The sequence below is a fragment of the Mauremys mutica genome, chromosome 5, assembly GCF_020497125.1.
Source record: "Mauremys mutica isolate MM-2020 ecotype Southern chromosome 5, ASM2049712v1, whole genome shotgun sequence".
Classification (NCBI taxonomy): Eukaryota; Metazoa; Chordata; order Testudines; family Geoemydidae; genus Mauremys; species Mauremys mutica.
In genome coordinates, this window is record NC_059076.1 from 56,280,513 (window position 1) to 56,298,248 (window position 17,736).

Genomic DNA, 17,736 nt, shown 5'->3' on the forward strand with positions numbered 1-17,736 from the left:
CAGCTAAGGCCATTGTCAAGGAGACAGTTGGCAAATTGGGAAATTTTTTCCAGGTTTAACCCTAAAAATAGATGCCCTAGTCATAATATTTCAATCCGTAAACTGAAGATATGAGGGGCTTAGCAGAAATGACTTAAGTCTTTATAAGCATTAGTCTTTAATACAGAAACGTCCAGAAAAATGTCTCACACATGGACAAAGAAACTACAGTTACATTCCCTTCGGTCAGTGAAATTAATTACATTTTTTCCACACACCTCATCATCCGAACTGTTGTAACTCCCAGCAATCTCTTTTTCAGAATATGTTTTTGGAGTAGTTTGTAGAAGGAAGTCAGAGATCCTTTGCACAAGAAAGTCTCTGTCCTTCAAGTTGGCAAAAAGGAATGTCATTTTGTTTTTAGTGCTGATGGATAATGGGCTGGGCAATACACTAGAGCTGTCCGCCTTTTCCACTACTGACACCTAGGGAGAAACAATAACCACTGGTCATGGCTTTTCAAAATTAGCTTGATATGCACCATTTTCAGAATTGAATCTTAGGGATCATCTTTAGAATCAATGCAGCAGTTTCTAGTACACCTTTTTTTTTTTTTTTTGCATTTTTTATAGACAAAATGGGCATCATCATGCATCACGACTCCTCCTGGAAAACCAGCATCTGTACTGAAACAAAGATCTGTACACTGAAAACAGAAATTGATGAGAAGACCTGGTGTAGATGAATAACCGTCTTTTCCAACACAAGCCCCTTGCTTTCATGAAACAACTTTGTGGACTCTAGATCATCACGCATTAGTTTGTTACATCATTCTTGATTTTAAATAGGTTTTCAGTACAACCACCACATTTCCACAGTATGTGTCCAACGAGCTCCCTAGAGGCCACACAACACTCTCCTACTCACAAAGCTAAGTACAGAGTGTGCCCCTTTTTTCCTTACTACTAGACTCAGCAAGGTTTCAGCAGATCACAGTGTAAGCTGTCCCTTTGATAGTTCAGCCAGGGCTGCTTTATTATGCTAGCTCTGTGCAGAAGTGCATTTGGTGGCTTTTTAAAAATGGGTTGTCAATTTTTGCCAACTGGAGATTTTGCTGAACACCAAATTTGTTACCTAGAACATACACAGACATTCAAAGTCAAGGTCTGGAGGCAAGAGTTGGCTAATCCTCTGAGCACATACAATACAGCACACATGGCATATTAAACTGAAAAATGGACACTTTTTTTGCTTTAATGGCGAATAAACATGTCTTAGAATCTACCTCTAGTTTACTGCTGACAATAAATGCAGAAGTGCTTAAAGAACTATTTACAATTTTTAAACACTAGATCACTGGACCAGATCCTCCAACCCACTATGAATACAGACATCTATTCCAAGGACTTCTTTCCACAAGATCAAAGAACCTGCATTAAGTGGGGGAAACTTTCCCCATCTCGTCCTCTCTCCCCAGGAATCTCTTCAAAATCTGGAGAGGGGTCGATGCTTTTTCCTGGAAGGACTTTGTTTTGGCTTTCTGTTATTAATTATGTATTCACTAATCAAACTCCACCCTGTATGCAGTATTCAGAACAAAACCTACAAAGCACAGCTCAATATTTCACCAGGCTTCTGGAAAGGTAAATCACAATATAGAACTCCCACCGATCAATTATACACGAGCTATAAATGTGTGATATATGTTCTATGCACTACTGATTATGCAGTTAAAAAAACAAAATCAATCAAGTTCACAGAAAGACCTCTTCTCCAGAGGATACAGCACAGCTGTAAGTGCTTTTAACCATCACTTTTATACCATGGATCAGAATCTTCTAGGTAATAAAAACTGCATTAGGCATGTCAAGATAAGAGAGAGCACATTTTGGTTTACCAAGAGTTTTTTTTAAGTAGCAATCCATGATGAAACATTGAGGTATTGTGCTAATGTCTGCTTAGTTAAAAGGCTAGATAATTTGTTTTTCATTTAACATCTCTTCTGAAGTTGTATTCAAAGACCGCAATACATAGCTCAGTCTCAAAATATTTCTCATTCTCCTCCCCATCCAACTTCCTTCTGTTTTCCAGTGAACTATAAACCAGCTCTTTATTAATGCAAAAGAGCCTCATTAACAATATATTTAAGTTAACTAAAGAGAAATATTCCTGTATTACTTTTCCGTTCCACTTAAAGAGCTGCCTGAGGGCATTCAACACAGAGGAAGCCCAGATAAACACAGTGCTAGACTGGATGTGTTATAGCCAGGATGCTGTAGCATCAGCAGAAACCACACAGACATGCTTCCTTCTTAATGCCAGCAGATACCCACCTATTCCCCTCTCCAAGTGCAGGCTCATTCTCGCCTAAAGCACTGGTCTTTGAGGATGTGGCTGCTGACAGGAGTGAGTGGTACACTCAGGAAATGAAAATTAGACTTTCTGACCACTGCTATAGGACACATGCTTCTAAAGGTTACTGGGCCTGAATGCCTTTGTGCCTATCTGCAAAGGTGTTTCTTTGCTCTAGTAAGTCACAAAAGGCTGGAACTTAGGGCCTGATCCAAAGCCACATGAAGTCAATAGAAAGTCTCCCACTAACTTCAAAGGGCTTTAGATCAGGCTCTTAAAGTGCTGGAAACACCTAATTTATTATTGTTTTCAGTGTCGTAATTACTGAACAATAAACCTCAACAGTTTACACAAAACTGTAAATAGTTAATATGTATTCCCTCAGCTGATTCCTCTGAGAGGCCATCTGAATCCAATGCTTATAGTGCAGCCACAGCTGCTGCTATCAGAAACAGCTGCCAGTTCCACATCCAAAAGAAACTACAGTGCTTCACAAAGGTATGTGGATTTCATACCCACACCCCCAAGGTATTTTCTCCACTTAACTTCATTGGCACAGTTCATTGCTCCTCTCGAATTCTCTGTGAACAGAGCACTGTGAATTTAAGGTCTGATTGTGAACCACCAGGATTTAAAAACACTACTACACACCACTGAGAAGCTGGATTTTGAAGTTTCCAGTGGAATAGCATTTGTTTTTTTCTCAGGGCTTGGCTACACTTACAAATTTGCAGCGCTGCAGCAGGGTGTGAAAACACACCCTCTGCAGCGCTGCAAATTGCGGCGCTACAAAGCGCCAGTGTAGTCAAAGCCCCAGCGCTGTCCGTTATTCCCCACAGGGAAGTGGAGTACGGACAGCGCTGGGAGAGTTTTCTCCCAGCGCTGGTGCTTTGATTACACTTAGCGCTTCAAAGCGCTGCCGCGGCAGCGCTTTGAAATGCAAGTGTAGCCAAAGCCTTAGTGATTTGAGAAAAATAGTACCTTAAAATAATCAGTAGTTTTTCAGATTAGGCAAAAATATAGGTCATTTCTCATATGGGCCAGGATGCGTTCAGCATTCCAGGCATCCTGGGCCAGCCTGCCCTGGCTATACAGCAAGTTACACTCTTACTTCCAAATTAAGTCACCATTTTAAACAAACTTCCACATCCCAAACGGCATGCAAGTCATACAGTTTTCTCCCCATCACAACACAGTTACACAGAATTTTTAATTACAATATGGTTAAATTACTTTTATTATTAGGATAATTTTAAGTCCATATTAAAATATAAAGGTTGCATCTATCAATCAGGAGTATTCTGTAGCAGTTTATTTTAAAAACAAATGCCTTAATGTAGATTTCAAATTGCAGGCTACCATATTTAAAACTAAAAGACAGTGCAGCAATTATGCAAATAGGAAACTAACAAAAAATTGATTAATGTCACATATATGAACCCCACCCCACCCCCAAAAAATACCAACTGATGCTATCCTTTATAAGAAGCAATTCACTGTGTTACCATTTGTTTAAAATTGGCCAGGCTGGCCCAGGATGCTATTAAGCATTTCTGTTTAAAACTGACATTCAAATCTTACCATTTGACAATATTTTTATTGAAATATGTGCCCTTGGTCACCTCTAAAGAAGTTTAATCCCCCACTTGGCTGGAAGGGAAAAAAACATAATGTGGCCCTTGAGTATAGAGAATATAAACCAGGGAAAATAGAGGAATCCTGAGGGCTGGAAGGAAGAAGAGGGAAAGCGTCCCTGTGAATCATAGTAGTGTGAGCATAAAACTAAAGTTGTTACTGAACTGATGCTACTTTGCTGACCACACTGCTGTGATGTGACAACAGGACAAAGGGATTAAACAGCTTCCCAGCATAATGAAAATTTATGCTAGGATCCATCTTAAAAGTAGACAAGTAAAACAATTTACTGTAGATATTCAGAATTGACACTCACCTCTCGAAGGGGGATAATGAGGCTACATAAGTTCTCCTCTTTACTAGTAAAGCAGATGTAATTTGTAGAAACAAACATCTGACCCAAAATGTGCATTTTATTAAATGGAGTCCACAAGGTGCAATCTGTGTGTCCATCTAATTTCTCATCTTTGGGAAGTCGGAATAGTGCACGGTATCTCTCACTCTTGGCTCTAGCATCAAGATCGCTAAAGACAGTGTTTTAAGATACACAATATTACATAAAAATACATTTCAGACATGTCTTTCTAGGTCACATAGTAAATATATATTTGGAACCCATTAATTTATGTAGCTGTACACAAATGTGAAAAAAATCATTAGGAAACATTTCTATGAGACAGCTTTATTAATATCTTGGTACTGGTACAGCGTTGGAATTTCTTAATAGTCTATAGATCATAGTAGGTCTTTCTAATGTGCTACATATATTCTACCACTGTTTAACACTAAGGAGTAGCTTTTTAAAAAAAATTAGAGTGATACAATACACCTCAAATGTAACAAAAGTAATGCAACTAAAATATATTCAAAATGTAAAAATATATATAATATATTCAAAATATAAAAATAATTAAGAAGCAATTCAGCTACCGTGCAATAATACCAGTAGAGAGAGAGAGAAATACTTTCTGTATTGTACTTGGCACTTTTGACTTTTCTTTTGGCTCTGTTTTATTGTAAGATGCAACAGAGTTACACGCAATAAGTTCTCCATAGGACCAACTAACTATAGTTACATCTTTTTGCCAGTTATAGGACTAAATACACACAAATGGGCCTGATTCACATTTACGTTAAGTCCCCTTTACATGGCACTGGCAAAGTAAAAGGGCCTGAAAGTGGGTATGCATTGTAAGGCCCCTTTAAATTGTCATAGCCTTTTAAATGGTACTCAACGTATAAGAGAATCTGGCTCAAGTGTTCTATTTTTATTTTGGTAACATGCCCTAGGCAGATTTTTCCATACCCATCTTCAATGGCAGACCAAACAATGATGTTTAAGTTACTCGCCATCTCTCACTACCACTGCAAAACAATACTGCATCTTGAATTAAAAACATTGGGATATTATCAGAAAACTTCTAGACAAAATTTGGAAGTAAAAGGGTATATGAGGTCCTAACGATTAGAAGTCAGTGTTACCTACCGTTTCAGTGCAGATACTTTTTTGGGGGATTTCTTTTTCAGTTTTGGTAATGACTTGTCTTGTTCAAATCCTTCGTTATCCAAGAGCTGTCTCATAGCTATGTTGGCAAGCTGCTCCATTAATTTGAATGTCTCATTGATATTGAGGAATACCGAAAAGTAGTGTTCACTTGACCTTGTGCTCACTTTGATCATGTCAGGAAAAAGCAGCGTAGCATTCTTCTCAAGCTGAGTGATATCAACCCAGCGGATCACTAACTTTGCTGAACAAAGAAAACAGAAAAGATTCAGCACAAGAATGAATCATGAAAATGGTTGGCAAACAAAAGCATTTTTCCTTTTATGTGTGAGAGAGAGGGCATTAGTTCACCAATTTGATATTTTGTGTGTCATATAATGAATTCAGATTGGATTTCTTACCCATTGGCAAAGTGGAAGAACAGCACAAGCAGAGCAGCCAACTTGGCAAAGCAAAAAAGATAAATTTGGCCTCCTTGTTACCTAAAGTAGTTATGTTTCAGTGTAATTTATTTATATACGAAATATTACACACAGACACGTGCACCATCATAGTGAGGGAGCATGAAGGCCATATTTACCTCTTTCTTTGCCAAGATGTCTGCCCAGACTCTGATCTCCCTCTGCCCCACTATGAGGTCAGCAAATGCAATCTGGGCACACCAAATGGGCTGCCTACTGCACTGCCTCTAACATCCACAGAATCACGATTTTCAAAAAGTTTGTGAAAGGCCTTACTTTAATGACGATTCAGGGTACCAATAATGGTAACAAAAATAAATAGAGTCAATTTATAAAAAGACCTTAGTGATATTCATATAAGTCTGCATGTAGACAGCATCTCTTTCCATGGAAGCAACTGTTTGTCAATCATTCAGTTTCAATGGTTAGACTGCTTTATTTTAGGATTACATATGAGGTAAAAATGACATTTGTTGTAATAAGCTATGATGGATATGTATTTGTGGGCAGAGTGCTAGTGAAGCAGTCAAAGGCACAGGGTGGATGCAATTTATCATGAGGCTCTTCACCCGATCCCACAGATTCCACTATGTATATGATTTTTATATATTCATAAATCACAGAAGTATCTCAACAATGCTGAATTCTCTGTGTACCTGAACTACACCACTGGTGTGGTCCAGAAAGTTAGCTCCCTAGAGTAGGGATTATATTTATTTAAATTTTTGCACAGGACACAGCACTCTGTCAGTGTCTAATAAATTAACAATAATAAATTGCAGCAGATTTCCTATCCATCCTCAGATGACCAGACTGACCTGCCATTGTTAAAAACATACCTTCTCTTCCCATGAGAAAGGAATAAAAGCAAAGGTGGTTAATGCTGAGGTACATCCAGCCCTGACGAGGGACCTTCCCCTTCCAATAACTACAGGAGTAGTAGTTCACCAGTTTCTCTTCCTCTGGCATCCCAAACAGCTTGTGGAACTTCACTATGGCTTCCTTAAACTTTTCTGTGTCATCATCCTCTTTGATACCATTGATTTTGTTATACTCTGCGATAATGCCCTGAAGAGGAAGAAAACATGAAGGATGTTCGCCACCAAAAGGTATTTGATACCTTTATTAGACATTACACTTTGAGTTTAAATGCCATAACCAGTTACTCTGTTATCAGAGAAGTCAGTTTCCCTAACCCCTAACTTTTCAGAATGTACTACCCACCTTCTGCTCATCCAGTTATTTTCCATCCTACAAGCCAGACTTTCTGATGACTTTACCTCTTATCCTTGCTTATGTCCCAGATAACTCATCAAGCACACGCCATTTCTCAATAGCAATACCCCCACTATTACACTAGTAAAGAGGTTAGGAGGAGTCACTGCAACTTGTCAAAAAAAGTTCACAAATATTGCATCGTCATTTCTTCCACCAAATTTTGGTGAAAAATTGTAGAAAAACCGAATTTTGGAAAAATGTCAACCAATTCTAGTGAGCGCAGAGAGACTAGGTAAAAGAGACAAATGTTACTTTGATTGTAAGCTTTTTGGGGCAGGGATTGTCTTTCTATTCTTGTTTGTACAGCCAGGGGCGGCTCTGTTTTTTGCTGCCCCAAGCATGGCAGTCAGGCGGATTTGGCGGCGTTTCTGCACGTGATCTGCCGGTCCTGCACCTTCGGCGTACCCGCTGCCAAAGCTGCGGGACTGGCAGACCTCCCGCAGGCATGCCACCAAAGGCTACCTGATTGCTGCCCTCACAGCGACCGGCACGCCACCCCCCACTGCATGCCGCCCCAGGCACGCACTTGCTGCGCTGGTGCCTGGGGCCGCCCCTGTGTATAGCACCTAGCACGATGAGGTCCAGGTCCATGACTAGGGCTCCTAGATGCTATGATAATACAAACAACAACATTTTGTTTTCCTATAGTGTTCTACTTTCAAAACAAGAAGCAAGGCAAGAGGTATGGTTATCTCCAAGAAAACACCTGGTCTTCTTTTGATTATCCCAACAGAATATGGGAAACACCACATGCTATTCATTCACGGTGTGGTGAGGGGATCAAAAACATAATGAAGAGCGCAATTCAGATGCTGGTAGAGCTATCCACTGGTTGAGAACAGGCTAATGGCAGCCCTGAAAGTGCTTTCCAATTATCTTGTTTTAAGCCACTAAATCTACCTCAAATACCCCCAACACACTTGATAGGACACCCATGTCCTCTTCCCCATCCCATTCCAGGCACAAATATTGTTTGAGTAAATAGGAATGGACTTTCATTAGAGCAGAGGAGTTTTATTCTAAATAAAAACAAATCAGTCAGAAACCCCACCACTGCTACTTTCTTAGTGACAAAAAATAGGTGTTAAATGAAAGACTAGTACTTGGTAACTGAAAGCATAGAACATTTCTTGTTTACTAACTGAACTATTACAACATGGGGAAAAAAAACTAATAATCTATAACATACCCCTTTTAACTTTAAGTTAAAAGGGAAAGTGATTTCATCCCTTCAGGTTAGTATAGACTACTTTGGGGAGCATAGTGGGGGTGGTGGAGCATTTGTTGTGCAAACATTCAGTTATGCAGCAGTTTAAGTAGTAACACTCTTCTTAATAAAGCTGTATTTGACACAATAGCTGTCTCATGGAAATAGGTATTTTAATGCTACAGGTTTGAACTATTTATAAAAGGGGTCTATTGTATTTATTTCTGATCTGCTACTGAAATTTACTGAAACGCTGCTGGGTTTTTAAGAGGTGTAATTATTACATGAGAGGTTAAAGAATGGAATCAGATGGAGCCAACAGGCTTCATCTACACACAGTTTATGTACAAGTATAAATATTTTGCTTAGAAGTGAGATTCTGTGCGGCAATAACTACAGTGGTAACCAGCACCTATATTTCAGTATGTTATTTTTCTAAGTTTCTGTATGTAATAAGAGACAAACATTATTCCTTCTAGACAGAGACAGAATTATCAGTTGTTTTAAGTGTTTAATGTTCTATAGGTCAGCAGCGTTAATAAACCAGTACATTTCTTTTCAAATATTCATAACACATTTTTTAAATATCAAGGCATGAGTGAAACACAGAAATTTTTTGGACCTAAAACCAGCCAAAACATTTTTTTCTTCAATCTACTTTAGATGTTGAATTAGAACCAGAGGAGAGGATAGATGAAGTGGGGACACCCACATATAATTATTTTGATTACAGGTGATATAGATATTTATGCTCCAGCAATTTCCCCTAATCTAGATATGCACTTGTACAATATCATTCGGAATGTTGCTTCCCTTTCAAGGAACACAGTGGTGTATAGATCACGGGATGAGATGCGATGAGACATTACAGTTCTACAGTGACATCTATAATCAACAACAGTTTCTACATATATATAATATGCTACCTGTATTTTTCCTCTGACAAATGTGTTTATATCATTTTCATTTTCAAAGACTGAAAGAGTTTGCAACAGATTCTGTTCAAGCCATTCCCAGTGTTCAGTGATTTCCTTCCTTGAACAACCTGCACAAAAGAACAAAGTAAATAATTCTCTGATGTCTAAAATTTGTTCATCATGATTTCCAAAAACGAACATTTAAACAAATTCTTTCACACAATGAAACAAATGTCATAACCTCAGTAAATTGAAAAATTCTCCCCTAACCCTCAATTTCACTACTAATGATTGGTGGCAACTCCCAAGATCATCCTGTGTTAAGCAGAACCCACATGGGTTATTTTAAAACTTTTCTGTATCAGTACTTAGTTTAAAGATCAATGAAGAATACTACATTCAAAATCCTAAACATAAGGACCCTAATGTGTTTGTGGAATTGTAAATGACATGCTAATGAGGTCTAATTACAGACGGTGGTGACTGCATTTGTTAGGAGCACAAACCAAAAGATAATTGTACATTATACAAATAGTTCTTGACTGAGGTAAATCCTAACATAGGATACAGTTACCAAACTTCAAGATCAAAATCATGTTTGAAACAGGCAATCAATGAAATTTGTCAATTGTATCTCAGACCATAAAAGAAAGAAATTTTCCAAACTTCAGATGGGAGAATATCTTCATCAAAAGAATATGAATTTTGACAGCACTCTAATGGGAAGCACATCTTTTGTAAGGCTGTCACTTTTAAAGTGAAAGCAGAGAGAGACAATATTGGGCTTGGTTTCTAGGGAGCCAGGAGGGAGTCAAACAAGATTTTTGCCATGGAGAAACACATACACATACATTCTGTAAATGAATACAGGGCTAGAATGAAGGAACTTTTCATAGATCAGGCATTGAATATGAACATTTTACTTCTGTTTTCTCTGCTGTAAGCTTCCACTAAACATCACTTTTACTGTCTCTAGCTAGAACTGTTTTTGGCTGTTATACAGTATTTTCAGGAATAGTGATGCTTGTGCTGTCAAGGTCTCTCTGTCCTGATATGGAAGGCAGGAATAAATCCATGAGTACTAGTTTTAGGCACCAAGATGCCTGCACAGGAATGGCAGGATTTTTATACAGACAATGGCTTAGGCAATCATGGGTAGCCTAACCTACAACACCATGATAACACATTGTCATAAGCATGCTGCTGTCATGCCCCCATCCACACTGGAGCTCTATCTGGCTGTGATAAGCAATACAGCTATTTGGGCATAAATACAGAGATTCATAGCACCACAGCTCACTGCATCACTCTATACTCCTATTCACAGGTGTTGTGGGGCAAGTTGTCTCCTCGCTCTAGGGATTATGAGAGGAAATGGTCTAAACCCTGGTAATTCTCATCCTGGCAAGACCCAAGATGGTATGGTGGTGTGCTGTTATATGCAAAGGCATCAATCCTGCTCAGTCTAATAACAGACAGATGCTATTTTTTATGGATGTTTCTTTTTTGTGCCTCTGAAGAAGCTGCTGCCGAGGGACGGTAGTGGGTATCTCAGGGTAGGCCTACACTGCAATGTAAACCCAGGGTTAGCAGAATATGAGTTAGCAGATCCTGGGTTTGTTAACATAGGACTTGAGCATCCCCACTCATTTGTAACCCCAGGTTAGGAATTGTTGAACCCTGGTCCCACTCTGGGATTCTAGTGTCTACACTGCATTATGCGGCTCTGAGTCCAACTACCCATATCCCAGACTCCCTAGCACCTTCCCAAAATGTGGCTGTTCTGGCTCATTGTTCGTGGTGCAATGTGGGAAAGCTTGACTGTCCAGAGGACAAAGGAAATCAGCCCACAAGATTATGGAATACTTTTGGCAAACTCCCAGAGCATGAGTCCAATGTGGCGGTGTCTACACTGCATAGCATTAGAGCTTGAATCCTGGGTCCCGGTTTACTCAGAATCAGACCCGCCACCCCTGTGGAGTCCTGTGACCGATCCCTGGGTTACTGTGATTTGTTTGTAGATGGAGGTGGGGTTCATTTTGAGCCTGAGTTCAAATCCTGAGCTTACATTGCAGTCTACATAACCTTAGAGACTGCTTTTGGCCTGTGCAAGGTGAAGCCGATGGTTTACCAGCAGAAGCACAACAAGAGAAAGAGACCATGGGGGGGACGGAGGTAGGGACCAAGCATGTTTCTCTCACGGAAGATCACAGCTTTCTGCTTCTGGATCTGAACTACAAGCACCCACTGGTGTGACCACAATGAGATGGCAACATTGGATGACCAGCAGTAGGTCCAGAACTTTCACATGAGGAAAGCCCCACTCCTGAAGCAGAGCATCCAGATGAGCGAGCCAATCATGCTCGAGAAGCATGTTGCTATTGCCCTGTGGAAGCTGGCAACCCCAGACTGTACTAGATTTGTTGTTAATCAGTTAGAGGTAGGCAAATCCACAATGGACGCAGCAGTCAGAGGACTGCAAGGCAATTAATGCTGTGCTATCTTCCAGGTTGATAAAAATTGGAAATATTCCTAAAGTAAGTGTGGGTTTTGAATGGATGGGCACTAACTGTGTTGTGCACTAACTGACCCATGTAGACCCTGCTGGGAAGAACTAAAAAGTTCCCTAGCTTGCGTTAACATGCACTTGGGAACTTTTATGGCATGCCAGCAGGGTCTACTTGAGCCAGTTAGCACAATATGTTGGTGTGCATTAGAATTCACATCCCTTTGGTGTGTATTGTGTAGATGGGTCCTAAGTCAACTATTTCTCATTTGTGGCTCATCAGATTTCAGGTTATTTTCATTGCTTCTGTAGAGAGTTTCCTACCAAATCCTCACCTCACACACCCTTCCATCTCATTTTTACATTACTTTGTTGCCGATATCTCATGCTTTACTCCTCAAAACATTAACTGGTGTGCCACAACTCTGTATGAGAAATTAAAGCAAAATAAATAGCAACCCCACCAACCTCAATAACCATTTCAATATAATTATGGGCGTTTAATTGCCTCCCATCTTCTGAGTTCTTGAATAGGTCTCCGCAAGGAGCGTAAGAGAAACAAATGAAAAAGATTCTCATGAAAGTGCCACCTGTCAGTAAACTCAAACATGGGCAGACGAGATCATAAGAGAGACACTATCCTAATCTCGTAGCTCAAATTGTTTACCTAGTGAGATGGGTCAGTTAATCCACCCACAATTCACATTTGACGTTGAATAGAATATTTGATGTTGGGCAGAATTAATGAGCAGAATGTGCTAACAACACAGCTTTTATCATAGTCTAGATCAGTGGTTTTCAAATTGCAGGTCACGACCCAGTACTGGGTGGCCCAATTTAAGGCACTGGGTCACGGCAGCTCTGGTTAGCACCACCGACCAGGCCATTAAAAGTCCGGTCGGCGGTGCTGCCCATCAAAGGCAGGCTAGTCCCTACCTGTTCTGACACTGTGCTGCGCCCCGGAAGCAGCCAGCAGCAGGTCCAGCTCCTAAGCAGGGGGGCCACGGGGCCGGCCAATGGGAGCTGGGGGTTAGGGGGTGGTGCCTGCGGGCGAGAGCCGTGTGCCTCCTTCTAGGAGCCAGACCTGCTGCTGGCTGCTTCCACGGTGCAGCGCGGTTCGCAGTGCCAGGACAGGCAGGAAGCCTGCCTGAGTAACCCCACTGCACCATTGACCGGGAGCTGCTGGAGGTAAGTCCACGTCCCAACCCTGTGCCCCAATCCCCTGCCCCAGCCCCTTCCTGTACCCCAAACCCCTCATCCCTGGCCCCACCCCAGAGCCTGAATCCCCAGCCCTGACACCTTCTTGCACCCCAATCCCCAGCCCTGAGCCCCCCAAACCCAGAGCCCCCTCCTGCACCCCAAGCCCCTCATCCCCAGCCCCACCCCACAGTCCTCACCCCAACCTTCAGCCCCTCCTGCACCCCAAACCCCTCATCCCCAGCTCCACTGGGTCGCAGGCATCAACAATTTTCTTCAACTGGGTCACGAGAAAAAAAGTTTGAAAACCACTGGTCTAGAACAGAGGTCTCCAACCTTTTAATGCACAAGATCACTTTTTGAATTTAGGTGCAAGCCAGAATCTACCCTCCCCTCTCCCCGAAGCCTCTCCCCGCTCACTCCATCCCTTCTCCCTCTGTCACTTGTTCTCCCCCCACCCTCACTCACCTTCACTGGGCTGGGGCCAAGGGGTTTGGAGCGTGGGACTGAGCCTGGGGCAGGGGTTGGGGTGCAGGAGGGGTGAGGGGTTCAAGCTCTGGGAGGGAGTTTGGGTCCAGGAGAGGGCTCCAGGCTGGGGTACAGTGTTGGGGTGCTGGCTCTGGGAGGGGGGTCAGGGCAGGGGGCTTGCTGCTCCTCCCTGGAAGCACTGCACCACTGCCCCCCACAGCTCCTATTGGCCACAGTTCCCGGTTCCCGGCCAATGGGAGCTGTGGGGGTTGTGGGGGCATGCTGGCTGCTTCCGGAAGCGACACAGGTCCAGGACAGGCAGGAAGCCTGCCTTAGTCCCCCGAACTTTTAGTGGCTGGAGATCATGATTGACTGGCGGATGCTCCAGGATCGACCAGTCGATCATGATCTATGGGTTGGTGACCACTGGGCTAGAAAATCTTATTCTACACTTGGTTTTAAAACATATTAGCGATCACATATTAAAACCATGACTTTTTGTGCCATGGACAAGCTTTGGACCAGCTTAGCATATGTTAAAGTATGCACTTCCTTGTATACACTAGACTTTAAGGTAACACATTCCAACACACCTTTAAATCCTAGTCAAGACAAACACTTAAAATAAAACCAGTGCAACTTTTTATACAGAATGAGGCAACAGGGAAGAGAGAGGATGTTAGAAGATAAAGGGGACAATAGCTACTGTGCATAGAACAGAGACTATCAATCACACTTTCCCTCCCCAAGGTGGTACACTTGATCACACATTACATGGCTGAAATGTGGATATAATCTCAGTCAGTATGCTTGATATGCTAATGAATTCTGTCACATCTTCAACATCAGAACTGTTTGCAAAGTATGACTGACTGGGATATAAGGGGAAGGGTGAGGATACAAGAAAGAACTATACACTTGAAAATAAAAAGTGACATTTCCATGGGTCTGTACATACTGCAAAAAGAAAAAAGAAAAAAGCAGCAGCCTGCGGCAGTGAGTCTCACAGCCCAGGTCTAAAGATTCGGGCTCATGCTATGGCGCTAAGAATATCAATGTAGCTGTTCCTGGTCAGGCTGGAGCTTGGGCAGGGAACATCTACACTATTATTTTTAGCACTGCAGAGTAAGCCTGAGTCTGTATACCGGGGCTCTGAGACTTTGTTTTGTTTTTGAAGTGCAAACATACTCTGTAACAGTTTGAGAGTTTTCATGCATGAGGAAATTTACTAGCAGAACTATACCCGCATAGTTATACCACTACCGTTACTCTGGCATAACTCCCCACGTGAGCACTGTTATTCTGCAATTAACGTGCTTTAAGCTTCTCTAGCAAAATTACCAACAACATCTGTTTTGAGCCTGTTCAACAGAGGACTCTGACCCTCAGTCAGTTTCAGATAAGAAAAAGTGATTTTACAGAAAGTTGCATTATATGAATCCATGTTAACAAGCCCCCATTACAGAGCTAAACAGCTTCAAACATAACCAGCTAGCATGTGATTGTAGACAAGATCATTGGGTTTCTCCCCACCTGTGAAAATGTTATGCTGATGAATAAGTAAGCCAGGAACCAAACATGTGATTTCCACAACTCTGTAAAACTATTCATGGGAGCCAAGGATTAATGCATTATGGAAGGCAAATGAGGCTATAATGAGTTTCAGTAAAAATGGGAGAGTACAAGTGCCAAATAATCAGTGGCACGCTTGTAAGAGAACAGTAAAGAACAACTGTGCAATGAGAGATGGAGTTACACAGCTAAACACTGCAAAATCCTTTATGCCATGTATGACGGGTTCAGTCACAAAGACCCCCTTGGGACTGTCACCTGATGTGCTGAAATTACCTGAGCTAGTTTTCTCTGCCAGTTTGGGCCTTCAGAACCCTGCCTTGTTGAGCCAGTTACACTAATCTGCTGCAACACAGACCCAGGGTCTGACCCACATCCCCAAAGCTGCAGACTTAACTGAAAACAGCTTAGCAAGAGCTTCTGGCTCTAGCATCCAGACACCCAGCTCCCAATGGGATTCAAACCCTAAATAAATCCATTTTACTCTGTATAAAGCTTATACAGGGTAAACTCATAAATTGTCCACCCTCTATAACACTGACAGTGATATACACACTGTTTGCTCCCCCAGGTATTAATTACTTACTATGGGTTAATTAATAAGCAAAGTGATTTTATTAAGTAAAAAAAGTAGGATTTAAGTGGTTCCAAGTAATAACAGACAGAACAAAGTAAGTTACCAAGCAAAACAAAACAAAACATAACAGAACATACAAGTCTACGCCTAATACATTAAGAAACTGATTACAGATAAAATCTCACACTCAGATGTTCCAATAAGCTTCTTTCATAGCCTGGACTCCTTCCTTCCAGGAGACCTGATCCCCAGTCTTCCCTTAAAACCTGATTCACAGGTGAGGGGTATGGCATTTCAGATGCAGATTCTTCACCCTCCTCCTGGGGAAAAACCTCCCTACAAAAGGTGAGCAGGCTCTCCTGTCCCCCCTCACTTTCCATCTGGACTTCCCTCTGAGGCAGAGACTCCTGTGTCCCCCAAAAGGGAGGTGACCCTGGTCCAGCTGAGGGCTCACAGCTACGACAGACCATTCACTGGCCAGCAAAATCCCTCCCTCCCCTTTCACTCAGGTTAGGCTTGCTTCCAGCTACAGAGTCCTTGGGGTCTGTTCTCACCGCAGCAGTCACCAGAATCCCAACTTTCATCTCCAGGATACATGTCTCTGCGCACCCAAGGGCAAGACCTGTCCCCTGCTGACCTGCAACTTCCTTGCAGTCAGCATCTGGGACGGCCTCCCTGTTACAAGGTGGAACATTCCCACCAGGGAGATGATTATAGGACAGGAGCTGGCTTTATCCAGCCCTTCCCGCAGGGACCTGCCTTGAGCCCCGGGGCTACAGGAACTGGTTACGACCATCCCTGCTCCCAAAGCTTCATTTTTCACTGCTACAAAGGAATTAAAGAGACACTCTCCTATTCCCCCTCCAGCACATATGACTTCAGCCTCCCCTTTGGGGGTTTTAGCACAAGATTCCATCTTGCTGCTAACAAACCCTGGGATAGATTCTGCCACATCAAAGAAATCACTCCCCAGTAGAAATGGTGCAAAATTGTGTGCCACTGCTACAACTTTCAGTTCAGCCTGCAAATCACCAGTTTCCATGTGTTCTTTAGCTAAAAGGTGCAAGGACTTTGTAACCTCCCAATTCTAATTCTGCCATTTTCCCTGGTAACACATCCTTCTCATGGATTAGGTCCCTACTGACCACAGAAATTTCTACACCAGTCTCTCTCCATCCTTGGAGCACTTTGCCATAAAGTTTAACAGCATACATATGCTCACTGCTTGGTTGTGTAGAAGCAACCTTTACAAATCCTGTGCGGGAAGAGCCAGCAGCCTGGGATACCCCTGTGCACTGAGAAGCAGCAGCTTCATGTGTTACCTGCTGTCTGTTCCCACTCAACCAAGGACATTTATTCCTCAGGTGCTCAGTGGACTTACAATGATAGCACCTTTTGGGCTCCTCTACTTGTACAGGAGATTTGGGATGAGTAACAAGGGAATGGGGAGGTGAATGCCCAGCCTCCTTTTTCCCAGGGGTAAAATGGTGATTCTGCTTTCCACCAACCCTGTACCCCTCTGCCAGTGGTTTATATTTAATTGCAGTTTGTGACTGTTCGTAAGAGTCTGCAAACTAAGCTAATTCCTCCACTGCATTCACCTTTTCGTCCCATAAATACTGTTTTACATCATCACTGCACATATTCAGGAACTGTTCCTGAGTAATTAAAGTACACATTTCTTCCAAGCTTGTAACACCTTTTTCCCCTCACCCACTTGTCTAACAAATCTCTCCTTTCATTTACATAAACCACATTACTCAATCCAAATCCCCTCTTAAGACTCTTGAATTTAGTCCAGTAGGTTTCAGGTGTAATCTGAAACTGTTTCAAAACCAGTTCCTTAAATTTACCATAGTTTGAAGCATCATCAATAGACTTCTTATTGAATATGTCCAGAGCTTTCCCAGTCAATTTTGCAACTAAAGTGGTCATTACTCTGGTTAACGTGCATGATGTTGTAGCTGGCTTTGCACAAATGAGTTTCCCTAACTGCGGAGGGTGATAGATGGCACGCATATTCCAATTCTGGCATCTCCCCACGTAGCCTCCGAGTACGTTAATCGAAAGGGGTATTTCTCGA

The 17,736-nt window shown here is 42.0% G+C and overlaps 1 protein-coding gene across 1 annotated transcript in view; it reads right to left on the minus strand.

The window, feature by feature from the left end:
- Positions 1-17,736, minus strand: part of TBC1D9 (TBC1 domain family member 9) — a 77,053-nt gene that overhangs the window by 37,462 nt on the left and 21,855 nt on the right. Inside the window, exons 3-7 of the mRNA XM_045019598.1 lie at positions 9,343-9,461; positions 6,771-6,999; positions 5,453-5,714; positions 4,283-4,490; positions 258-464 (exon numbers count right to left, since the gene is read on the minus strand). Of these exons, the coding sequence (XP_044875533.1) occupies positions 258-464; positions 4,283-4,490; positions 5,453-5,714; positions 6,771-6,999; positions 9,343-9,461 (1,025 nt within the window). The remainder of the gene's footprint in view (positions 1-257; positions 465-4,282; positions 4,491-5,452; positions 5,715-6,770; positions 7,000-9,342; positions 9,462-17,736) is intronic.